The sequence below is a fragment of the Tasmannia lanceolata genome, unplaced genomic scaffold, assembly GCF_043159265.1.
Source record: "Tasmannia lanceolata isolate RefF3 unplaced genomic scaffold, GAP_Taslan_0.1 ptg000037l, whole genome shotgun sequence".
Lineage (NCBI taxonomy): Eukaryota > Viridiplantae > Streptophyta > Magnoliopsida > Canellales > Winteraceae > Tasmannia > Tasmannia lanceolata.
In genome coordinates this window covers 33,475,582-33,502,653 of record NW_027518714.1, presented here as the reverse complement: position 1 = coordinate 33,502,653, position 27,072 = coordinate 33,475,582, and the positions used below count along the sequence as shown (strand labels likewise).

Sequence of the window (27,072 nt, the reverse complement as noted above, 5' to 3'; positions counted from 1 at the left end):
GGGGAGAAATTCTCAGGCAAATCGTATCTTTTGATTTTTATTACGACTGAGAAAATCGCTGGCAAATCTTCGCAAATCTAGGCGAAACCAAACAACGTCTGTTAGATTTGCTCTCAATCTCCCCATTGACTGATTTGCTTTTACAAGCAACCAAACAGAGCATTAGAGATTCACCTGTCATTCCACATCATTTAGACACATTCTAGAATTTCCTCATCGTGTTCATGGTAAGATGCAATATAGATTCGACGAAATCGTGAGGTCATGTTTTAACATGTAGCATACATTTACTCGATGGAGTCGAGTTTTTCCTATACAAGGGAACTAATGGGATCCAGCCCTGAGGACTTTCTATTTTAGGATAGTTTCTAAAATAGACCAATTTCCATTTTGGGACACTTTCTATTTTGATATTATTTCAATTTTTTGCCATCCTAGATGTGGGGTGCGTGGGTGGGTGTGGAGGGAGGCGAGGGGGGGGGGGGGGGGGGGGGGGGAGTGCTGTTCATAATAGCTAGGGCCAACATCTCATCACCATGATCTACCCATATTCCAAACCATGGCCCACTTGAGTCACTTAAATCACTTAAGCTACGTAAGTTAAAAATGTTTAAGTGACAATTTATTCCACTGATGGTCACAAAGGGGCCCACCACTTAACAAATCCCAGCAATAATATAAAGAGGAGAGACCTAGAGGGAAAAGGAACAATTGGACTTTTGTGAAGCAGCCGCCTCCCTTTTGAAGGGCCGCAAGGTGAGGCATCCCCTCTCTTCTTTCTCTTTCCTTTTTCTCTCCTCTTTCTCTTCTCCCGCTCTTCTTGTAGTCCCAGCCCCCTTGTTGATGTCAGTTGCAGCCACTAAATATCAAAGCAGCAACCGGCAGTCTTCTTTCTCCTCTCCTCCATCTTCCTTCCTCACTCGCTGACTCGCTTGCTATTCGAACTCATCCATGCAACCTAGTGAACCTGACATCCGATTCTCTCCCTTCTATTCTCTCTCAGATCAGCACATCTGACCCTTTTTCCCCTATCTAATAGCCTGTCATCTTAGCTGTTGTTTCACCTTTTCTATTGGTTGTCTTACATAAGCAGATCGAGCCATAATTTCCCTTCTTACTAGTCCCCTTTCCTACCAGTCCCCTTGCTGTCTTCTCTCATTGCTGAAACTGCAGTCATAGCAGTTCCTTCACATTCTCTTCCCCTTCGGGCTGCTTCCTTGCAGCTCCTTCTTCTTTTCCTACCACTCTCACAACTTTCCCTTCCATTCTATATCATACAGGCAATTGAAACAGTCCTTGGACAGATCATGGCTGTTGCTATTTCTCCCCCTCTCAGACATACTACAACGATTGAGTTGAGGTTGACACGCACACTATCAGGTGAAACCTGTCCTACTTTAACTTGCATGTGAAAACCCTTGTAAGATTTGATCAATTTCTAAATGTTTAATGTGATTTCGATTGGCAAGAATGACTTTTTTGGTAGGTATCAAGAATGACTTTAATCGAAAGTTTAGCCACTTTAAGCTCCTAAAAGTTCTCCAACGAACCCATAAGAACAAATTACTTGTTCCTTACAAGCCCGCATTGCCAACACGTAAATCAATATGTAGAAGAATACAATGCCGTTTCATATATCTGGATTTAAACCAGCAAGGAACTACAAGATCCTATATTGTTCTGTTTGCTTCTTTATATCTTCAGTTGTGGTGGCTATGGGCTAGCAATAATCAAGTTCTTCCCACTTTTGCTTGAGTCCAAAGTACTCTTCGATAGATAAAGCACCTTGATGCAATCTCCCTATGCAACTGATAGATCCAAGCTAAAACTTCTCGTTGAGAGTAGTTCTGGCTATAACATCCCATATATCCTTCTCAATCTTCTTAAAAGAAGGTTTCTTTTAAGAAGCCAAGACATAGTTGTAAGATTCTCACATTCTCAATCATCATGGGATGGATCCTCTTCTACTGGTTCTTTAATCATTTCAGTTATTTGTCCAAACTTCTTCCTGCTACCAATAAATGTTCCTGCAGACTGCCTCCTCTAAATAGTTTCTTTCAGTGAGTTTAGCCGATTTTGAAAATCATAAGATTTAAGATTCAAATCTTACGACTCCAATCAAATCTTATGTATTTTGATTTTAATCCTATAATTGAGTCTTAATTTGTATGAATCTTGCGATTTTCAATTGAACCTTACGATTCGATCGTGTATTGTACAATTCATGTAATTTATCCTAATTAAGTTTTGCATAAAGAAAAAGAGGCATAAAGGAAAAGAGGTCTTTCATTAGAAAGGCCCCTTTCCCTTGTGTAATAGAAGCAGCATTCAAAAACCTAGTCTTGAGAAGGAAGAAGAAAGAGGAGTTCGAACGAATTGAACTAGTCAAGATGCATGTTCGTCAGGACATCAGTTTGACATTTAAGACTTGGAGAATTGATATGATCTTGTATATTTTATTATTTTAAGACTATTATCCAATGTGCATGAGCTTGGATGAGAAATAGATGATTAGTATGTAACAAGTTTATTGTGAAAGAATTCATAATACGATATTGAATACCTAAACACGGTAGTTTCTATTTAAATTAATGGATTTGGATGAAAAATGAATACTTAATTTAATATTCGCTGATTTGTTTAAAAATTTTGTTATATATATATATATATAGAGAGAGAGAGGAAAAGGATTGTACGCTCGAGCGTACCAAGCTTATGGTACGCTCGAGTGCCCAATCACATGGGTCCCACATTTTTTGTGGTGATCCAAAGCATTCATTTGAAAGGCCCTATCATAGATAGGGTGTGTACCAAAAATCAGCTCCATTGAATCATCCTAACTCCTCAAAAAGTGGAGGAAATGGGCAGATTTGTGGACAAACAGTGTCTGTCCATTTTGACCTCCTCAAATGGATGGGTTAGGATGATCCTATAGAGCTGATTTTTGGTACACCTCTCATCTATGTAAGGGCCTTTCAAATGAATGCTTTGGATCATCCTAACAAAGTCGGCCCACATGTGATTGGGCACTCGAGCGTACCATAAGCTTGGTACGCTCGAGCGTACAATCCTTTTCCTCATATATATATATATATATATATATATATATATATATATATGAGGATAGAGTTGGCGCTCGAGCGCAAAAACAGGGGTGGGCCACATTTTTGGTGGGATCCAAAGCATTCATTTGATGGGCCCTTTCATGGGTAGAGTGTCCACCAAAAATCAGCTCCATTGGATCACCTTAGGGTGTCCATTTGTGGGGCCAAAATGGGCAGATTTGTGGACAAACAGTATCTGTCCATTTTTGGCCCCACAAATGGACACCCATTGGTGATCCAATGGAACTGATTTTTGGTAGGCCCCCCATCCATGAAGGGGCCTTCCAAATGAATGGTTAGGATCACCCCCCAATGGCCCCACCCCCCTGTTTCTGTGCTCGAGTGCAGCAACCGTTCTCTCTCTCTCTCTCGATATATATATATATATATATATATATATATATATATATATATATATATAGAGAGAGAGAGAGAGAGAGAGAGAGAATAGAGTTCCTAAGGTGTCACCTCATATAGCTTATATGAGGTGGCGCTCACAAAACATAAGGGGCCCACATTTTTAGGGTAATCAAAACCACTCATTTGAAAGGCCCTTAGATGGATATGGTGCCTACAAAAAATCAGGTCCATAGGATCATCCTAACCCTTCCATTTATGGAGGTTTTTATGGGCAAATTTATGGAGGTTTATACCCATCCATTTCAACCTCCACAAATGGAAGGGTTAGGATGATCCTATGAAGTTGATTTTTTGGGAACACCCTATCTATGTGAGGGCCTATCATATGAATGCTTTGGATCATCCAAACAAAGTGGGCCCCTTATGTTTTGTGAGCGCCACCTCATATAAGCTATATGAGGTGACACCTTAGGAACTCTATTCTCATATATATATATATATATATATATATATATATATATGAGGAAAAGGATTGTACACTCGAGCGTACCAAGCTTATGGTACGCTTGAGTGCCCAATCACATGTGGGCCCACTTTGTTAGGATGATCCAAAGCATTCATTTGCAAGGCCCTTACATAAGATGGGATGTGTACCAAAAATCAGCTCCATAGGATCATCCTAACCCATCCATTTGTGCAGGTCAAAATGCACAGACACTGTTTGTCCACAAGTCTGCCCATTTTTGCCCTCCACTTTTGAAAGGGTTAGGATGATTCAATGGAGCTGATTTTTGGTACACACCCTATCTATAATAGGGCCTTGCAAATGAATGCTTTGGATCACCACAAAAAATGTGGGACACATGTGATTGGGCACTCGAGCGTACCATAAGCTTGGTACGCTCGAGCGTACAATCCTTTTCCTCTATATATATATATATAGAGAGGAAACTGTTGGTGCCCTTAAGCTCACCAAGCTTAGGGCGCGCTTAAGCGCCCAATCACATGGGGGGGCACTTTGTTAGGATGATCCAAAGCATTCATTTGAAAGGCCCTTACATAGATGGGGGGTGTACCAAAAATCAGCTCCATAGAATCATCCTAACCCATCCATTTGTGGAGGTCAAAATGGACAGACATTGTTTGTCCACAAATCTGCCCATTTTTGTCCTCCACAAATGGAGGGGTTAGGATGATCCTATGGAGCTGATTTTTGGTACAACCCCTATCTACGATAGGGCCTTGCAAATGAATGGTTTGGATCACCACAGAAAATGTGGGACCCATGTGATTGGGTGCTTAAGCGCACCATAAGCTTGGTGAGCTTAAGCGCACCAACAATTTCCTCATATATATATATATATATATATATATATATATATATTCAAATCTTACAATTTACGATGTGATAAGATTCCACGCCTATTACGATTTACGATTCGAAACATTGCTTGATCCTTCTTCCATAAACCACAAGAAAAAAAAAGATCTCAACCAAAGATAACAAAGTCGGCATGGAACAAAGGGCGAATTCACACCTTAAACTTTCTCCATGTAATATTATGTTGCCTTACATCTTCATCTTCGATTATCGGATGAAAGGAACCCTCGAAGTCTGATCCTAGCTAAGTTGTAAATATCGTTTCATTTCGTACGAAACGCACCAAAATTTCGGTTTCGGTCTGGAATCCGGAATGAAACGCACCAATATTTCGTTTCGTTCCGGATTTCGGACCGTTTCGGTCAGAAACGGCCGAAATACCTTGTTTCGCCTAAAAATACCTGAAAATGCAGAAAAGTTTGAAAAAATTACACTGTGTGCCATTATAGCCGTTGGGGGTGTTTTTTGACGATTCTACCCTCATTTTATGACCGTTTTATAGCCGTTGGAAGGGTATTTTCCGTCTTTTCGCATCCACAAGCCTATATATACCCCTTTAACCATTGTTTTTCCACTCTTCTCTTTCACCCTTCTCTTACAAACTTCATTGACACTTGTGAGTCTGCTTGAACTTTTTTAAGGAATAAAATTGATGTCTTTTTACATATTTGGTTCACTTAATTGTTTCTTATAATTTTCTAACAATTTCTGATTTTTTTGGATTTTTTCCATATTTTTAACTTTTTTTTAAAAACAAATTCCCTCCGGAAAGCGGAACGAAAAATTTCGACCGAAACGCGGAACGAAACAGCTGAGACACCGAAGCGTACCGTTTCGGTCGCCAAAACGAAACGGATTTTACAACTTAGGGTTCTTATATAGATTTAGATAAGAACCTTCTTTGATACCATGTTAAAAAAACTAAGAGAACCAGAAATTTAAAAAAATAGAAAAGAATAAATATGAGAAGGAGAAGAGAGAAGAGATAACTGTGCATGTGTTTGTTCTCTCAATCCTATAAACTTCTTTTATCCATATTAAGCCACTACACTTAATTAAATGAATGCCATTAGTGATGGACCTATTTGTCGTGACAGTATAAGTCACTTAAATCGATTTAAACACTTGGTATAGTGGGCCCTATCCAATATGACGTAAGAAACCATTATATTTTCTAAAAATTCCAAGTACCGCACCAAATGACAGACAGAAATTTTGTAAATTTAAAGTACCGGCGAGGGGCACTAAATCGACCCAACAGCGTCAATGAAACATACTATTGATTCTTGCATCACTTTATTACAGTTCTCCCTATTTCATGATAACTTGAGTGTTACATGAAAAATTGTCTGACGTTATTGTATGATAGATTAATGGCAAATGAAACAATTTCTACTGCCTTCAATGAAGGAAAGAATTTCATTATTGGCTTGGCAATGAAGGAAAGAATTTCTCATACACTAGTTTCTCCAACTATAAATTATTTGGTCTCTTATACAAGTAGTCACGACATACTACAACCTCAACTCCAAACTAGAATACCAAAAGGAAAACTAAACTTGGGCAATTAAAAGAAACCACAATAAGAATAGGTTTCACAAAATAAGAAAGAAAAGCAACACCACTAAGAAGCATGTGGAATAATTGTTGCATTTAAGATACTACAATACATACCTTTGGAAGAAAATCAAGGACAAAAGGATTTCCTCTTTTTGTAATTTTTATTTCCTTAGCATCACAAAGTGGTGCCTGAAAAAAAAAGTAAATAAAATTATAAATACACAAACGTCATATAAATCAACAATGATATAATTTCCACAAGTAGATGTTGAAATATAAATGCAAGAATAAGTTGGTTATACAAAGAACAAAGATTAAAGTAACAAGCCAAATGTGCAATTCTAACTCGAGCCTTATTTAGTACCACTTTTACAAACAACCAAGATCGAAGTAGCAAGTAAAATGTGCAATTCTAACTGAGCCTTATTTAGTATCACTTTTTCAGATCAAATTTAATGGATCTAAACCTAAATCACCATACTATCTCAAAATCTTAAAATATAAACCATTCCACTATTTCAAAAGACTGAAAAGAGAAGCAATATATATTAATTGAATTGATTTATACAACAGGTTTTACATACCGTCATTATGACTGCATCAAAATATTGATCGAGAGAGAGGTCCTTCCGCTTGGGATGGCTTGTGGTGAAAGAAATGGACCAATTGTTAAGCAAATTTCCATCATGGTTATAAGATAATGAAAGAACCTTGGACTTCAGTTTCAAATTATCATTGCCTAGCTCTTTGCATAATATGTCAATGAGTGTCTGCAAAGAGCAGAGATTTCAAAAATTATGAAACCAGCATACATGAAAAAAGGATATATTTAGCAAGAATCTTTGTAAATCACAACCAGATAAACACACTGGAAATGGAAGTATAAGCAACCTTAGGCTACGTTTACAACCTAATGTCAAGTAACATATTAAGCCAACCAAATGGTAGACAACTCTTTCTGCAAATTGTGTCTCCATACTTGGGGGATATAGAAAGTGAATAGGTTATATTGATGAGAATACCGTCTTATCAAAAAGACTCTGATCTATTGTTTCTCTAGCAGGAATTCTTCAGATGATAGGGCTAAGGCCAGCTATGGATTGAAATTCGTACATCAAATAGGTCGGCCGGAGCAATCCCCAACCCACTCCAAGCAGGACTGTTGGATTTCGTAGTTAGTTTTATTTTACATGTATTCCAGACCACATTAAGAGATTTTTATTGTATTCATTAAGGGCAGCTACATGACTACTGCATTATATATTCGATTCACTAATGCCGGTTCTAACACCTTGTCATCAGATTCTTTTGTCACAGGTCAGATTAATGATCACAATATATGCAGAGGAAGTATGCTAGTGTGCATCTCCAATTTGAAACTAATGTATTAATGACACCAAATAATTAGAAGCTATGTATGATGGAAAACCACAATCAGGCATATGCAATACTATGCATTGTGGCTATATGATCAGCGTATGATGGTGACCATTCTAGGGCCCATATTCTAAATTTAAGTCATGCAGGTGTCTTTTTAAGTCCCCTAAGTTATAGAAGGGGTACCATTGTCTTTCCCCTCTGATATCACTTGATTTCTCTAAATTTTAGGTGACTAAATGGGGCACATATGTTTATTACGAAAATCTTAACTGATAAGGGAATTTTGGTCATTTGTAATTGTTAGATGCACCACCAAAAAGGGTATTCTTGTCATTTGTGCACACACACACACACACACACACACACACACACACACACACACACACACACACACACACACATATATATATATATATATATATATATATATATATATATATATATATATATATTATCGTGTGGGGTGAGAGAGACTTCTCACGATAGTCTCTTCTCTTCACGCCTCTCTCTCTCTCTCTGTGTCTTTTATATTTTTTTCTGATTGATTTCTTCTTCTCACAACACCATGTAACCATCAAACATGGTATCAAAGCACCAAGGTTGAAGATTGGATCACTCACCCTTCAAGGAATCAACCCTAAACCTAAACCTAACCCTAATCCATTCTAATCCTAACCCTAATCCACTTGCACCCCTCCTATTTCCAACCCTACGTCACTCGCACCCCACTATCTCTCCTCCAACATCACTCGCACCCCCTTATCTGTTCTCCAATATCACTCGCACCCCCTTCTCTCCTCGAATATCACTTGCACCCGATTCTTTCCAACCCTACTTCATTTTTTTTCCCACCCTGTCTACCCTAAGGTGTTGTCCCATCATTAACCCTACTTTGAACCTTTAAACAATATCCCTAATCCATTCTTCTCTCCAAATCAGTCCCTAAACTGCCTTTAGTCTACTTCAGACTTATGATATAAAAAGCATATGTGGTACTCATGATATAAAAAGCATATGTGGGTACGGTTGTTGGTGATTTGTTTGTGATTTGATTGTGATCAGTTGTTGCTGTGGATTTGTCGTTGGAGTGATGATTATGGTGTTGGTGTTGATGCTTATTGGAACAGATGATTATTGGTGGCCTTATTGATGTCTATCCGTGATGGTTTATTGATACTTGTTGGTTGATGGTTAGTGGTGCTTCTTGTTGTTCTCTGTACTTGGTGGTGGAATTGTTGGTAGCATTTGTTTGGTCCTTGTTGATTTTGGGTTGTTTGGGTATGTCCCTCGAGACATCGTGCTGCTCTAGGTGTACTTCCAGTGCTTTATTGGTCGGATTTGGTGATTGGCGATTGGTGGTTGGCCGATGTTTACAAGTTGTTCCCTTGTTGGTGGTATTTGTTGATAGGAGGTTCTCGCCATTATTATTACAATTGCAGATTGTTGTAGTTAGTACTTAGTAGTTCTTATGGCTTCAGAAGATTCATCATCGCAGCCTACTGGTGATGAGGCCAATCCCCCCCATTCATCCCATTCATCTATTACTTCTTATACTTCTGTGGAGGCGCCTCTTCAGATGACCTCCATAAAGCTTAATGGGCAAAATTATTCTCCTTGGCGGAGGGCAGTTCGTACATATCTCCTTGGTCGGGGTAAAGTTTGCTTTATTGAGAGCGCCTCCCCCGCCACCAAAGATCCCTCCTTTGCGAGATGGGAACAGGAGAATGCTGTGATTCGTTCCTTTTTGTGAAGTGTTATGGAACCCCAGGTGGCTACCAATATCATGTATCTTGATTCCTCTAAGGAGGTTTGGGATCATGCGGCAACTTTGTACTCTGGCGCAGATAACGTCACACGGATGTGTGATCTTTTCTCAGACTGGCTTGTTTTCAATCGTGGGGAGATGACCAATGCAAATCATTATAGTTCGTATGTGGCTCTTTGTTAGCAGCTTGACCTACTTATGCCGTCCACAGTTGATCCTGTCGTCCTTGCCAAGTGTCAAGAGGATTTACGTGTTGTTCGCTATCTTGACTCTCTGGGCCCAGACTATCTTCAGCTACGCCAACAGATTGTCGGCTCTGGCTCTCTTCCGTCTCTTGCTGACACATTCTCTCGTGTACAGCGTATGAGGGCTACTCCGATCAGTGCTCCGCATATTGATGGGTCTGCACTTGCTACTTACACTAGTGCTGATCAAGGACGTGGTTCTGGTAGGTTTGGTCGTGGTCGTGATGGTCGGGGCCGTGGCTATGATAGTGTTGGTCGTGGTCGTGGTCGTGATTTAGGGGGAGGTCGTGGTCGTGGGTCTCGTTGTTTACCCATTGTCATATGGATGGCCACAATATTGACTATTGTTACGATCTACATCCAGAGCTCCGTCGCTGGCGTAATTCTACTGCTTTGGTAGCTGCTTCTAATGACATCCATCCTCCCCACCCTGCTCCTGCTGCATCGTCTTCCAGTGACTATGGTTGTTAATCGTGTTGACTATGAGGAACTTCTATGTATCCGTGATAAAGGCAAGCAGCCTCTGGCCACATTCGCTCAACCAGGTAGCTCGTATTGTTTTCTTTCTAGTTCTACCTCTGGATCATGGCTCATTGATTCAGGGGCCTCTCATCACATGACTGGTAACTCTCATATTCTTTTGTCTTTCCAATCAGATGTCTCTAGCCTCCCACCTACTGTTACATTAGCAGATGGAACCCAATCCCCTGTCTCTGGGCGGGTATGGTATCCATCTCTAATGGTATTCATTTATCTTCCGTCTTGCATGTTTCTTCATTTCCTGTCACTTTGTTATATGTTTGCCAATTAACCAAATCTCTAAATTGTTCTGTTTCCTTCTTTCCATCTTATTGTACATTTCAGGACCTGAAGACTGGGACGAGGATTGGATTGGGCCGTAAGGTTGGGTCACCCTCCTGCAGAGAAGTTTCGCAAATCTCCTTTTATTACTAGTTCTGTTGAGTCCTTGTCATGTGAGTCTTGTGAGTTGGGAAAACACCATCGTGTGTCCTTCCCTTCGCGTGGTAGTCGTAGATCGTAGCGTCCATTTGAGCTTGTTCATTCAGATGTTTGGGGCCCTGCACGGACTACTTCTTTATATGGCTTTTGCTACTTTGTTAACTTCGTTGATGATTATTCTCGTACTACATGGTTATTTTTGTTGAAAAATAAATCTGAAGTATTCAATGCATTTCAATTATTTTACTTTGAAATTGAAAATCAGTTTAAGTGTTCCATTTCTTATTTTCAAACTGATAATGCGAAAGAGTATTTTTCTACAAGTAATGGATTTAGTCATTTTCTTGCTTCACGAGAGGCATTATACATCAATCTTCATGTGCTTACACTTCGCAACATAATGGTGTTGTTGAGAGAAAGTTAAGGTACTTATTAGATATTACTCGTACACTCATGTTTCAGATGAGAGTTCCTAAGATTTATTGGGGAGATGCAGCTCTTACGGCTTGTTTTCTCGTGAATCGTCTTCCTTCTTCTATCCTGTCTGGTAGTACACCATTCTCTGTTCTCTATCCTTTAGGTGATCTTTTTCCCTTGCTACCTCGTGTCTTTGGCAGTACATGTTTCATCCACAACTTCGGTTCCAATCATGATAAACTGGTTTTTGGGTTACTCTCGTACTCAAAAGGATACAAGTGTCATAGTCCTCCCTTGCGGAAGACATTTATCTCTGCAGATGTGACATTTTTTTAGGATACTTCTAATTTTCCTCCTTCTCTGAGTCCGATTGAGGAACCGACTTTGATTGTCCCGCTGTCCTCAAGTCCTGTCCAGCCACTTATAGTGACGCCTTCAGCAACAACTGATATGGAGACTAGAGAGGAGGTTTCAAAACCTGTCCATAAAGTGTACACTCGAAGACCACGCTTGACTGCTTTTCCTCCAGGCCAGCCATCATCTCAATCCACTGATCGCCGTCCTCAGTCGGGTACATCTACCTCAAGTACTCCTCCTCCTACATCTGATTCACCTATTGCTTCGCGCACTCGATCTCGTACTACTGCACATCCAATATCTCATTTTGTTTCTTATGAGCATCTCTCACCTTCATTTCGTTCATTTGTTTCGAGTGTTTCTTCTGTTTCTTTGCCTAAGACAGTTTCAGATGCTCTTGCCCATCCTGGTTGGCGCGGGCTGCGATGGATGCCAAGATGGCTGCACTCAATTCTAATAAAACGTGGCAGCTTGTTCCTCTCCCTTATAGAGCACAGCCTGTTGGATGTCGATGGGTATTTTCTATCAAATACCTTCCAGATGGGACCATTGAGCGCCTCAAAGCACGTCTATTGGTCAAAGGGTATACTCAGACATTTGGAGTCGATTATCAAGAAACATTCTCCCCTGTGGCTAAGATACCTTCCGTGCGTGTTATCATCTCAATTGTCGTGAATCGTGGTTGGCCATTATATCAATTAGATGTGAAGAATGTTTTCCTTCATGGTGATCTGGTGGAGGAGGTATATATGGAATAACCTCCTGGGTATGTTGCTCAGGGGGAGATGGGTTCCTCTGTTTGTCACCTTCAGAAAGCAATTTATGGGCTGAAGCAATCTCCAAGGGCATGGTTTGGGAGGTTCAGTGATGCAATTCTATGATTTGGCATGAAACAGTGCGCAGTTGATCACTCGGTTTTCAGCTATCAGTCCACTGCAGGGTACATCTTCTTGATAGTGTAGGTGAATGACATTGTCATCACAGGAAATGACCAGGTTGGTATAAGGAGATTAAAGGGTTTCCTCCAGGGAGAATTTTCTACCAAGATTTGGGATTCCTCAGATATTTTCTTGGCATCGAGGTAGCGCGTTCTCGTTATGGGCTTTCTCTGTCACAAAGAAAGTATACTTTCGAAATATTGGAGGAAACGGGCTCTATGGGAGTAAAACCTGCATCCACACCTATGGATCCTAATGTCAAACTCCTTCCAGATCGGGGAGATATGATGGATAATCCAGGAAGATACAGGAGACTTGTTGGGAAGCTAATTTATTTGACAGTTACTCGTCCTGATATCTCATATGCTGTGGGAGTTGTTACTCAATTTATGAATTCACCTCGCACGTCTGGGCAGCAGTCACTCAGATCATCAGGTACTTGAAGGGTAATCCAGGAAAAAGACTGTGCTTCAAGAGAAATGGTCATGAAAGAATTGAAAGGTTTACTGATGCAGATTGGGCAGGATCTCTAGCAAACAGGAGATCTACAACCGGTTATTGTACCTTCGTTGGAGCTAACATGGTGTCTTGGAGAAGCAAGAAGCAAGATATCGTGTCCAAATCCAGTGCAGAAGCAGAGTATAGGGCTATGTCATATACCAGTGGGGAATTGATTTGGTTACGCTCTCTTCTATCCGAGATTAGTCTTCCATCTTCAGATCTAGCAAAATTTTATTGTGATAACAAGTCTGCGATTTATATTGCCACTAACCTCGTCTTTCATGAAAGAACCAAACACATTGAGGTAGACTGCCACTTCATTCGTCAGAGAATTCAAAAAGGGGAGATATGCACTATGTTCACTCGATTAGTAGATCAGTTTGCCGATGTATTCACTAAACCATTAGGGCCAGCTAGGTTAAAGGATGCTTGTAACAAGCTTGGAATGTACGATAAATTGCACACTATCTGGTACCAAACTGCCTACCAACCTTGCTGAATTTGCCAAACCAAGCTCGTGGGGACTGCTTCAGTCCATATAGCGCCTTCCGAAGACGGTATAGAGAATGAATCTCCCCCTAAGCAACAAACCCATGGGTTTTGTCCATATACACCTCTTCAAAGAGGTCACCATGTAGGAAGGCGTTCTTAACATCCAATTGATAGAGATGCCAAGCTTGATTAACGACCAAGGAGATAAGCACACGAATTGATGGAAACTTGGCGACAGGAGAAAAGGTCTATGTATAGTCCACACCAAAGCTCTGAGTTACGCACCAAACGGGCTTTCAACCGATCCACTGTACCCATCTGGTAGATATTTCACAGAGAATACCTAACAACAACCAATTGCTTGGGCACCCTTAGGCAACGTAACCAAATCCCATGTATGATTAGAATAGAGTACCTCCATTTCAGCCTTCACGGTAGAACGCCAACCTAGATGAGCTAGTGCCTCTTCAACAAATTTAAGGAGAGCAGTTGATGATGAAGAGGAAAGAAAACTCATATGAGAGGGACAAACACGATCATATGAAACAAAATGGGAGATAGGGTGGGCAGAGGAATGTGAACGAGTCCGAGAAGCAACAGGGGACTCAACAGGGCTAGGAAGAAGCATGGTTTTAAATTTCGGCCGAAACATTTCGTTTCGGCACAAACCGAAATGAAATTCACATGAAGTCGTTTCTTTACAAGATTTCGCCAAAATTTCACCGATATTCGGAAATTCCGCTGAAATGTCGCCAAAATTTTAAAAATGTACACCGAAATATTATAATTTCCAACGAAATTTATGAAATTTCCACCGAAATAGCTGGAATCTAAACCGAAATTGCCGAAATTGGCACCGAAATTTTAGACATTTCGGTCGAAATTAAAAAAATAAATGAAATCATAATCATATTTTTACCTCTGTATTTAGTGTTCATTCTGGTGATGGCTATATCTTTTTTACTGTGTATGTGGATGAAATTGTGATTACTGGGGATGACGAGTCAAGCCAACTTAAGAGGTTTCTTCAGACGGAGTTTTTTACAAAAGACTTGGGACGCCTTCGGTACTTTCTGGGTATAGAAGCGACATACACCCGTGGTGTTCTTTCCTTGTCACAGAGGAGTACGTTCTTGATATATTAGAGGAGATGGGCTCGTTAGGAACAAAGCCAACTGAGGTTTCTATGGATCTCAACGTAAAGCTTCTTCATGATCAAGGGGAGTTGTTGACCCTGGTAGGTATAGGAGGCTGGTGGGTAAATTGATTCACTTGATTGTGACTCGCCCCAACATATCATATGCAGTGGGAGTAGTTAGTCAGTTTATGAGTTGTCGTACTTTGCATTGGGGAGCCGTCCTACAAATAGTGAAGTATTTGAAAGGTGCTCCTGGAGGAGGCTTGTTATTCAGAAAGCATAATCACCTCCGGATAAAGGGGTTTACTAATGCAAATTGGGCAGGATTTCCAGCAGATAGGAGATCGACTACAAGTTATAGGAGATCAACTACAAGTTATTGTATCTTTATGGGAGGAAATCTTGTCTTGGCGTAGTAAGAAATAAGATATAGTGGCTAGATCAGATGTAGTGATGAGGCTGAGTATCGAGCTATGGCTCATACATGTGGAGAGTTATCTAGCTGAGTGTACTTCTGATGGTGATTGGTATTCCTTCTTCATCTCCAGCATCTTTGCATTGTGACAATAGAGCAGCACTTCATATCGCTTCCAATCTGGGGTTTTATGAGAGGACGAAGCAAATTAAAGTAGACTATCACTTGTACGTGAGATGTTTCAAAGTGGAGAGATTAGTACCACTTTCACTCGATCTGGAGATCAATTGGCAGATGTGTTTACTAAACCATTGGGGAAGTCTAAATTGGGAGATATTTGTAACAATTTGGGCTTGTATGATATATACACTCCAGCTTGAGGGGGAGTTTTAGAAGGTATTATGGTCTTTCATGTATACACACTTATATGTATATATATATATTATGTGAGACGTTTATGGACAAGCTCTCTCCCTTTCTCCCTCATCTCTTCTTCTTCTTCTTCATGGAGATTAGATAATATTAACAGGGTAGAAGCATTGGAGATGAATTTACAGCAGCATAACCCCTGGGATGAGCAAATGATTTACATTACCAAGATAACTTCAGTGATGTGTGCTTTAGAGTGGTGGCTAACATTGAATAAGAAGCAACGCATAATGAGAAACCCACCTATTATTCGTTAGAATGATATGATGGATCAATTTTCAGAAAATTTAGAACTGATGACTTCTTAGGAATTTAAAATAATTTGAGCTAGAATGAATCAAGAGGAGACAGCCAAAGCTCATATGATGAAACTATCTGCTAGCCAAGGATCCGGAAGAATTGGTCGATTTATATGGCAAAACAAGCATACAAGAGGCACGACAATCACTCGTCTTGAAGCAATGAACAAAAGTCGCACTGGCGATCCAATGACAATTACAACAGTATGCGATTCGCTTAAGTAACTTAGGAATTCTAAAAGCTGCCATAATGCTTCAGAGTTGGTTCTGTCAAAAGTTAGCACATAAATACTATCTAAATATGATCCTAGGAAAAAATGATACTCTGCGACAAGAGAAGATGTGGAGTTCCAAGATGACACTTATGTCGATCTGTGCTCAACAGAGTTACTAATCATAGGGTTTAGATACCTACCGAATTTCTATTATTTAATCAAGAGAGCATGAACGGGTGCCTACAAATCTAAGGAAATGGAAGAAGAGGGTTTTTACTTAAGTTATCAAAGTACAAGGAGTACATCGAAGCACATCTTTGTATTTGTGGGACTTGAAGAGGGTTAGTTTCCATGGTGAGTTTGGAGTCCTGATAGGTTTGAAGAGTCCAAGTTTACGTATAGTATGGATAGTCTATGTAATAGTTTTATTTCAATAGAGAGTAACTAGTTTGAGTCCAATAGGAGTAGTAATTAGACTAGGAGTTGATTGGCAACAAGTATTAGGAATCATTTTTTTTCCAAATTTTGTAGGGCTTGCATAGCCTATAAATATGAAAAGCCTTTTGGCCTTGAAAACAATTGAATGTGAATGAAAATTGATGATTTCTTATGTTGATTGGGTGATGCATTTTCTGTAGTATGATGCTTCATATTAGGTCAGTTTATGTCCCCTAAACTCTTATCTTTCTTTCTTTTATTCATCTTCTTCATCCTAGCTTCTACCATCACTCTTCCCATCTTCCTCACTTCTTACATCCTTTCTCCCACTCCCCTCTTTCATCTCTTCTCTTTCTTTATAGTCTCATTTCTCTTTTCTGCCATTTTCTCCTTTTCTTTCTTCATCCTTTCCGGTTGGGTTTATAAACCGCTCCCCTTCTATTGGAATCTTTCCCCTTTCTTGATCTTGATCTTGATTGCCTTATGGATCTTGATTTGTTTCTTGATCTTGATTCCTTTCTTGTTCCCTTCATTTCCTTTTACTCTCTTTCTCTTCCCAGAAAACTAATCGCCCCCATCAACATACCCAAGTAGGAAAGAAAGAACCGTGAGCTTATTTTGCCATACATTCTGAGATAATGGCAGAAGCATGAAACAAAAAACTTCGATGGGGATTGACAACACCTGAGCCAAAGATGTGCCAAATGTTAAGATGGCTAGAAGATACGAGATACATGAAAATCTCTTGACATGAAAAAAAGTTTCTTCGCTCGTAAGAAGGCTTACCTGCATACCTCCCTGAAATGAAAATGAACCCCGTTGACGGTTCCTCCTTCCCGAATAACCTTTCTTTTCTTCTTTTTCTTCTTTTTTACCAGATAATTTAGATCTAATAGCCCCCACTATGACTGAACCAAACCTGAATGTAAATCCATAACACATTCAATCAAGTAGGAAAGTGAACAAGTCCAAAGCAATTTATATATAACAAAACTCTGAGCTGTAAACATTTTACAAGATTAATATTTGTTTGTGACAATAACTTTGCAGTTGATAAACTATTTCTATTTTTTTAAAATTAAACATTTGATCGAATTGTGCAAACACATGCAGAATTGTGCAACATAAGGGCCATTATTTGCCAGGTAAATTACATAAAAGTGATTTGTCTGTCATTGGCTACCAAAATGAAGCTCTCTTCACCAAAATGGTTTTAGAGAGCATCTTAATCTGTGTACCTAGCCACGTGTAGGAATCCAATATTAATTACTGGGAAGGTATTACGGCTAGAGCATCAAAACATGCCAGATTTGCTACTGCCGGTAACACTTGCCTACTACAATCACAAATTAGGACAGCATACTAGCTACTCCACAAAAAGGCAACACAATCACAAATTAGGTTAGCCGTTAGCACATTAGATATTCCACACAAAGGCAGCATAATCACAAATCAGGGCAGCACAATAAAAAATTAGGGCAACACATTAGGTGCTCCACAAGATAACAACACAACCACAAATCAGCACACTAGCTACAACACATGGAGACAGCATAGTCATGAATTAGCAGAGCACACTAACTACTGTACACAAAGACAGCAAGAGGATCACTCAAGCCTACACACATTAAGGAGGCACTTTTCAAGCAACCCAAACACCATAAAGGCAATATTCAGGCCACATGAACAGCATGAAGGCTCTACACTTTTCTAGATTCCATGTATATGTGTTTTACATTGTCTATGGCATGCATAACTTCATAAAACCTCCACAGAGGCAACAATGCTTACCTTGAATTGGACAACACCCAGTCACTAGGTCACAATTCCTCCTTCACATGATACCAAAATAGGAATCACTTTAATAGTAGTCACCCATGCATAGATACATATAGAATCTGATAGGTTTTTTGTGCACAAGGTGAAAACTAGGATTGTAACTGAGGTCAGGCAGATGAGGTTTTCAAGAACCCTACCCTACCCTAGAAATTATATCGGGTAGGGTTGGCTTGGCTTTTTTATTGGAAAACCAGAGATTCATGTGTCTGACCCTACCCGAGATAGTTTTTCAGGTTGGGTCAGGTTTTTCAATATGAAATATTTTTACCCAAAACAGGGTTGGCAAATCTTAGAAAAAAAAATTCATGATTGTCAAACTTTGTAGGCTCTCCTAACCTGATGGTTATGATCAGCAGATCACTGCAAGCTAGATAAATCCAAAGTGGGGCCCATTAGGCAATGGTATTAACTCTTAATCAATAAGGTAGATTGTAACGCCCCGACCAACCGTGTAGATATTGTCCGGTTCTAGGCTGCAGCCCTCCCCGGTTTTAAAACGCGTCTACACAGTGAATGGGGGTCTACACATATAACCCAGGAACTTTCTCTCTCCGCTTCCGATGTGGGACTATTATAATCCACCCCCCTTAAAGGGCCCAACATCCTCGTTTGCACATCGTACTAGAGGTACGGCTCTGATACCATATTTGTAACGCCCCGACCAACCGTGTAGATATTGTCCGGTTCTAGGCCGCAGCCCTCGCCGGTTTTAAAACGAGTCTACACAGGGAATGGGAGTCTACACATATAACCCAAGAACTTTCTCTCTCCGCTTCCGATGTGGGACTATTATAATAAGGAAAATGAAAGGCTCCAATCGCTATGCGTCAATAAAGCGCCAAAGTGCGCCTAAAAAAGCGCCACTATGCGCCCTATAGCCCATTGCCCACACCGCGTGTGCGGTTGAACCATTCGGTGGTTCCACTCATGGCTAAGACCCATTGTTTTTCCACGCCCCGATCCCACTGTGTAGATATTGTCCGGTTGCAGCCCTCCCCGGTATTGTTTTTCCGCAGAAAACGCGTCTACACAGGGAAAGAAGTAATCCACATATATAGCCCAGCAACCTTTCCTCCCTTTCCGATGTGGGATTTCACAGAGATTGCCCGATCTTAACAATAAATGATTCGAATCATTCAATTGTAATGACATGGATATGATCAAAAGATGAACGGTCCAAATCACAGTAGATCATTGATCGTTACAATCAATGATATGGACCATCTGCTAGGACCTAAATACATACAATCTTGATTAAAAAAATGCTTCATAACGTCAGGATCAAGATCTACTAATCCGAGCTGGCCCCCACCAAAATTTCTCTTACATGAACAAAACCCTAATCAAAACAAAAGAGAAACTCACCAGCAAAGAAAGCTTCATTTCATCCTCGTATTGAATCCAAATTTCCATCAGGAAGGGAGCTAAAATGGAGCCAAGACGAGAAAAACTCACACCTCCGATAAAGGTCTCCGCCAAGCTTTTCCCGTCGCCGAAAACCAATTCTTCTACCCGAAATATTGGAAAATAAACAAATTCCTACCAATTACATTCTCCATAAGTTTAAATGGTAAAACCATGTTACCAACCTCAATATCGAATGCAAAAACCACTGATTGCCCCACCAATGTGTCCCTCAGATCAAAACCCGAGATCTGCAAAACCTTCGCTTGAAACCCTAATCCCTTGACAATAGCTTCTGTCAGAACCTACAAAGAAAAACCAGAAAATAATTGGGATTTTTCTCACTCGATCTTCAAGAATCCATATCGGAAAACCAGAGAAAGAGAAGAATTTCCTTACCCAGGGAACTATCATGAGTCGGGTCAGGTTTCAAGTTTTTTTCTTAAAATCCGACCCGACCCGAGATTTGGTCGGGTTTTTCAACCTGAAAACCAACCCGACCAGAGACCCATGAATTCTAAACCCAACCCAAGTTGCAACCTTGGGGAAAACCATACCAAGCAGGCACTAATCATGATGACGAGGAAGAAGGTGTTATGCAGGATCAAGCGGCTCATTGTCCAACAGCCCACCCACCACATCAGAACTCGAAAAACAGGTCTTGTCTGACAAGAATCTAGAGCCTACAATTCATCAGAGACAATGTTTCTAAGTTCAGGTCCATCCTAATCAAGAAGGGCCCTTGAGAACAGCTTTTAAGGCTATCATGCATGTAGGGGAATGCTCCCAGGATTGGGTTTTTCTGGTGAGGTCCTCTATCTTACTGTTGGTTTCACATGACACTGTTAGTTTGTTGTGGATTTTCTTAGTGGATGTTCTCTGTTTTGAAAAGATATAATTATGGAGATTTTTTTTACTGAACAAGAGAGATGCAAATGACAGGGATAGTGCATTCCCCTTTCAATAAATTTTTTTTTAAAAAAAAAAAAAATAGATTTCAGCAGATAGGACAATGATGTACACTCATGCCGATCATTTTATAAAAGAAGACAAATGAAGAGTGTAAACACCATTAAAGAGGGGGACTATGATCTCCCATTCCATGCATGTTTCACGTGCAATAAATCAAGGAAAACCAAAGGGACACCTCATCTTGAAACTCCTTTGCATGTTCACATGTTTCCAATGTACCATTTCCAAATTACATAAAGGGATAATTACATTTACACCCCCTCTAGTTTCTGACACATCCACTTCAACTCCTATAGTTTAAAAAGTGATAAAGACATCCCCTCTAGTTTCGTTTTGTTTAAGGTTTGCCCCCTCAGCTGAAGGTTCGTCCATAGATTGAAGGGTTATGATGATCCGATGGAACTGATTTTTTGGGCACACCCTATCTATGTCAGGACCCATCAAATGAACGCTTTGGATCATCCAAATAATGTGGGCCCATACCCGAATCCAAACACTACCAAACGCTTTGGATTCGGGTATGGGCCCACATTATTTGGATGATCCAAAGCGTTCATTTGATGGGTCCTGACATAGATAGGGTGTGCCCAAAAAATCAGCTCCATCGGATCATCCTAACCCTTCAATCTATGGACAAACCTTCAGCTATGGGGGCAAACCTTAAACAAAATGAAACTAGAGGGGATGTCTTTGTCACTTTTTAAACTATAGGGGTTGAAGTGGATGTGTAAGAAACTAGAGGGGGTGTAAATGTAATTATCCCTTACATAAATTAAACCCAACGATGTTCACATGTTTCTCACCTGCTTATCAATTTAGTTTTGCACACAAGAATGGAATGATTCTTAATGGATCAAGACTTATGGTTAAAAACTGCATAGAGATCAGTAACTCTGATCAGTAACTCTGTATAGAGAAGATCCAATCCACCCTTAAATCTACTAATAGTTATTATTTCCTCACCTATCATCCAATGGATTTCATCCTCAACCACTCGATGGCTTCCTTTTCTTTAAGAGTCCTTTCTATGGATTGATTAAGGGTACTTATGACAGTTCGTCTTGACATGAGTACCAGCAAAATATTTCCTATGGGTAAAAAGATAGAATAGGTGGGGTACAATTCCAACACCTCATAAAACAACTTTTAACATCAAGAACACCAAATTAAAGGGACCATAAACTGGTAACAGGTTCAACAGTTCAACTAGAATGAAATATATAGCCTGGAATAAAATAACATCAAAAAATCCAATTAGGCCTAATGAAAATAAGAAACTTTCTAGCAAAGGAAGAATTTTTTGGCTGGAACACGGAATAATTGGTGTAAACAAGTTGCATGGCCTTACCTTTTTTCTAGATGCCATAGCTCAGGGAATGCAAAGGGCATCTGTTTAAAATCAATGAGAAGATGATTAGGTAGTCTTCCCAGAAGGAAAATAAACAAGAAGCAACTCTACACATCATGACAGAATAGAACACAATAAAGGAATCAATGAGAAAAAGATCCGCAACAGTATCAAAAAGAGTAATTTAAAACATATTTCTTTTAACCTTGACATGGTAAATAATGAAACTCTTTGCTCGTATGCCTACCGAAATGACCTACTTTCAACAGTTCAATCAATGGCTTGATATTTTTTTAAAGCTTCTTTATTAAAGTGGTATGAGAAAGTTATATAGTTAATGCCTAAACAAGCACATTTATATTCTAAATATAGAACGTCGAAGTTTCAATCGAGAGACATGAACAAATTACTCACAGACAGCGATTCGGGATCTCCGCCACTTGTCCCCGCAACAAAAGGGTCAATGAGATAATCAACAACCTTTATGCATCAATAAAAAGCAACCAGGAAGGAAATAGAAATTACCATCAATTGTGTAAAGTAAAGTATTCAAGATTTTGACTCTGAAATGGTTCAAATGGAGCCATTAGACCAAGCAAAAAGAGAATATAGTAAGAATCATGTTCCAACATAATGCAAATTATCACGATGGCAAAGCACACCTCTTTCCCAAAATGGCGCTGAAAAAAGTTTCCCACGCTGCAGAGAGAAACAGCAAATTGAAAACACATGAGTAAGTTTATGCAGGAAGATCTCTTCTCCCCATTCCGAAAGGAATGAGGAAAACTGCTTAGTATTTTAATGATTTACAAGCAATATACGATTACTAGTGAAAGGATTTTTCATGAACTGGTCTGATCAATCAACTGCAAAAACCTATTTGAATATCAGGAGTCCACATTACTTTTGAACCAAATGATTACCTCCAATTTTCCATCATAATAGTAGTGCAGCTACAAAATTGAAAATCCACGAACTAATAACTACCATATTATAATGCTTCAATTTTATACTTCGACTGTACAGTAGAAAGTTCTTTTCTTTCCACATCAGTTAATATTTAGTAGCTATGTGCCTATGCCCATCTAGGAGGAAGATGACCTCCAATTTTTCCCATATGAAAACACGGAAATCAATACAATAGAGGTAATGGGAAAAGGAGCTTCCAACATATCATTGATTACAATCAGTTAAAATGAACAGGCATGGAGGGAAGCCTGAACACGAATGTGAAGTGAACGAGTGGCAAGTGTGTCTAGAAAGAGGAAGGCAAGATGTGAGGGTCGGTCAAATCCAGAGTATGCCGAGCGGCTAGCAGGGGACTCCTACTGCAGGTACATTAATTTTGGGCACATACAGTGTTGTACGGCATGCTGGTCGGAGGAGGAACACCTCATCATCTGAAAAAAGCAGAGAAACAAGATAGAGGTTTACCATTCGAAAAAAAAAATTACAAGATAGGGAGGAATGAAAGAAGAAAATTGTATCATATGGCACCAGAACGTTTTTACTGAAGAAAGAGAGGGAGATTGTCTCCTGTGCTGGCAAGAAGATCACAAACTTTATAGACGGTTCCAGTATGAGGAGGGAAATGGGTCAGGAAGGAAATGTGTAATATGCCTAAGGGCAATTTAGTCTTTGTACCCTCTCTCTTTTTATATAAATACATAAGTGAGGGGGAGTTCTCTCCAACTCACCAATTCTCCCCATTCTCTTCTCTTTTTTTTTTGAAAGATGACACATTTCATTGATACTGGAAAAGCACTGGGGACTACCAATGAGACTGGACTGGGCATACCCAGAACCAAACAGGTGAACCTTAGCAAAACAATTTCAAGTATAAAGACCTTTTACATTTTCCTCTGCCATGCCCTAGGCAGCTTTTACTATGTTACCAAAAAAATCCTTCTATAACAAGTCAGTCCTTTGTACAGGTCAATTCCCATTACTTTTGTTAACTCCCATATCAACAATACCTCAAGTCAGCGTAAGGCCAGAGACAAAAGGGCCCATAAAACCTCCTTATCCATCTGAACGAGCAAAGACCAAGGAAAACAACGTCAAAACCACCTCTAGCTATCCTCACAAAAGTCCAAATCAGCACTTACCTCCTGAAGGCGAATAGATTGATAATTCTTCAAGTCCAAAATTGGGCTTGTCACTTCAGAGAAAAAGACCTCCTCATCCAACAATAGGAGTGAAAGCTCCTTTTCCGATGGAGCCTGCATCACTGAGGCTTTCTTCCTAGCAATCATAGCCTCTAAATTAGTCATCACCCTCTTCTTGTCCTCCTCCCACCGAAGGCGCCGGGAAGCCAGCTCTTCCTTCAAAAGCTTGAGGAATAAGGGGTGCTTGTGCAAAGGGGATTGCGATTCTTTGAGTGTCCAATTGTCGGTGAGCCTAAAGAGCACCTCTCGCATCCCATTAGCTTCCTCCTTGAATGCTTTCCATTGCTGCTTTAGGAGGCCCTTGGTGACTTCTTTTGGAGTAGGGGAGTGTGATGAAGCATATTCCTCTACATATTCCATCCTTGTTAGGACTTTTAGGGAAATTTCCATTTCTAGCAAGTCCACCGGCAGCTTCCTCTTTCTGCTGAGAGAAGAAGAAGATGGACCAGAGGAAGGAGAAAGCAAAGGCAAAGGCAAAGGCAAAGGCTGATTTTCCATATCGATTCTATCCAGGAGAAGAACCGTCTCAAAATAAATTAAGAGAAAGTTGATTAACCAAATAGGGAAGGCACTCTTGCTATCATGAGAGAACATTAAATGCGCCGAAGCACTCCCCATATTCTTCATTAGTTTTTTCGTTTTCTGCATTGCCCCTATTGCACGTAACTCATTCTCCAATCTTATCAAAGCAAATGTCCTTTGCTCTGCCCAGCGTGCGAGTATCCTTACCTTTGCAGAGTTACTCATTAATATAACCGTCAGGTCCCAAAATTACTTAAAATTGGGTAAAACCTCTTACTAATCACTCTTCATATAGCTCCGGATTGTTTCGAGTCCATAATACCATCATAGAATGGCCATGAGGAGACCCCAAACCCGAACCAGCCACGTGTTCAGATGGGGTCATCATTCGTAGATTGATTTGATTGATTGAACCTGATCTCCAATAGGGCTACATTTAAACCTCAACCCTAAGATAGTTCCCTACTCTTCAGTGGAAATCTTGACTAGTATGACTGGGCCATCTATCATACTCAAATCCTTATCCCTATTCTGTTTATTTTGAAGTACAAGATTTTACCTCCCAAGCTTCCAAGAAACTCTCTTAACTTGTGTTTCCAAGTCCTAGCTTCATAGGGAGCAGAGTTTAGGACTCCCCAGAGCTATACTAAAGTTTTATCCAAGGATCTCCAAATGATTACCGCCCAAAAGGATGGTACCCATTTTCCAGGTGTCAAGTATTGCCCGTTTGGTAGTAGCTTCCTTGGCACAAGTCTCCCCTCGTGATTGATGAAAAAACTGCCCCAATCTAGTAGGACTCCCATTATGCAGATAGCCCTTTCTTTTATTCCTAGGGGCACCTGCCTTTTTCATACCTTGTTTCAGGATGCGTAAGGCCTTTATAACTTTTTCTTGTAGACTCACCATAGGTACACCAGTCAAATCACTCCTCTTTGTCTTGTGAAAAGCTGTCTTCCAGGTATGACTGGAGAGCTCCAGTCCAAAGACAGCTTTGACCGGTTCTGTCTGGGGGTTTTGAAATTTGAAATTTGAAAATTGGTGGGTCCACATTGAGGAAGAGGTGTCTGGAATAGCTTGGGGCTCAGTAGGATGTTGCCACGTGGTCGAGGGTCTAGCTGTTGTCTTCTCCATAGTTGCCTTTTCCCCTGCCGGCAGATCCTCGGAGGGAGAAACCGGCAATCTATAATCCCTTAAGATCTTGTCTTGATGCTGCACCTCCGGGCAGCTTGAGGATGGTCGATTGTTGTCAGGGGATTGAGGGGGGGCTGCCCAATCTGTGCCTGCTTCTCTCTCAGGGACTCGTATCTCATCTTTCTCAGTGATTTGGGGAGAGAACACCTCAACGCCTATTTTGAACATAGTTGCCGGAAACTCCTTGGGCAGGTGGGAAACCTGTTTCCCATAAGACGCATTTCTCACGGTTGGGAAACTCGTTTCCCCTAAACTGAGGGAAACACGTTTCGGAAACGTTTCCAAAATATGATACAAAACTGAAGAAATGTTTCTGAAACACATGGGAAACATATGGAAAAACTTACGTAAATAATGTGTAAACGCGTGATAAACGTATGCAACACTCGTAGAAAGTGCATATGAAACATATAGGAAACATGTGTGGAACTTACGAAAATCATTTTGGAAAAAACACATCATTTCCCAAGACGTTTCTCGTACGATTTTCTATTTTTTCTCGTTTCTCGTTTCCCCTATATTTTTTTCATGCGTTTCCCGTTTCCGTTTCACGCTTCGTTTCCCGAATTCATTTCCCGCGCTGGTAACTATGATTTTGAATAGTGAACCCTGTATCTGGAGCTCTATAAAAGAATGGCGAAGCTTCCACTCTAGTGCAAGAATTTTTGCCGACGCGAATCTCATATAGTCAGAGTGATCCCCTTTCATGTCTGTTTCAAGCACCTCAGCAAAAAACGTCCCCAGAGCTTCAACTGTTGAGATGGCCCATGCATGAAGAGGGATACCAAGAAATTTAACCCAGGCTGTTCTGGACCCCTGTTGATAAGTCTTGTTCCAGGATTTAAGGGAAGATAAATAGCTACCAAATGCATTTCCCCCCCAAGTGCAATAGTGTGAAGGCCATACTCTCTTCTTCAAACATAAATAGAACCTCACTAGAGGAAAGTATGGAAGGTTTCAGGAGAGATTGGATATCCCAAAACCACTTCGCCCAATTCCATAGATCGTCCAGATTCCATTCTTCTTGATTAATCCTCCCAATTAGACATGATTTCAGAATTCTTTTCCTCTCATCAATTTCTTCTCCAGAGACCAGAATAATTGGGGTTCCGTTTTTATATGTGAGTGACGTCTTTCCAGAGTCTAGCCAAACTTTTGTATCCTCCCAACGCCAACGAGTGGGAGATTCTCCTTTGGTAATGGCGACTGTAGCTCAATAGTTTTTGCCATTACA

At 40.2% G+C, this 27,072-nt stretch overlaps 1 protein-coding gene across 5 annotated transcripts in view; it reads right to left on the bottom strand.

The window, feature by feature from the left end:
- Positions 1–27,072, bottom strand: part of HEMG2 (Flavin containing amine oxidoreductase family) — a 96,502-nt gene that overhangs the window by 25,831 nt on the left and 43,599 nt on the right. For all 5 annotated transcript variants that reach the window (XM_077371031.1, XM_077371030.1, XM_077371029.1 and 2 more), the window contains 6 exons: positions 22,620–22,656; positions 22,372–22,437; positions 21,958–21,998; positions 17,181–17,313; positions 6,990–7,175; positions 6,520–6,594 (listed from right to left, as the gene is read on the bottom strand). In XM_077371031.1, coding sequence (XP_077227146.1) covers positions 6,520–6,594; positions 6,990–7,175; positions 17,181–17,313; positions 21,958–21,998; positions 22,372–22,437; positions 22,620–22,656 — 538 coding nt within the window. The remainder of the gene's footprint in view (positions 1–6,519; positions 6,595–6,989; positions 7,176–17,180; positions 17,314–21,957; positions 21,999–22,371; positions 22,438–22,619; positions 22,657–27,072) is intronic.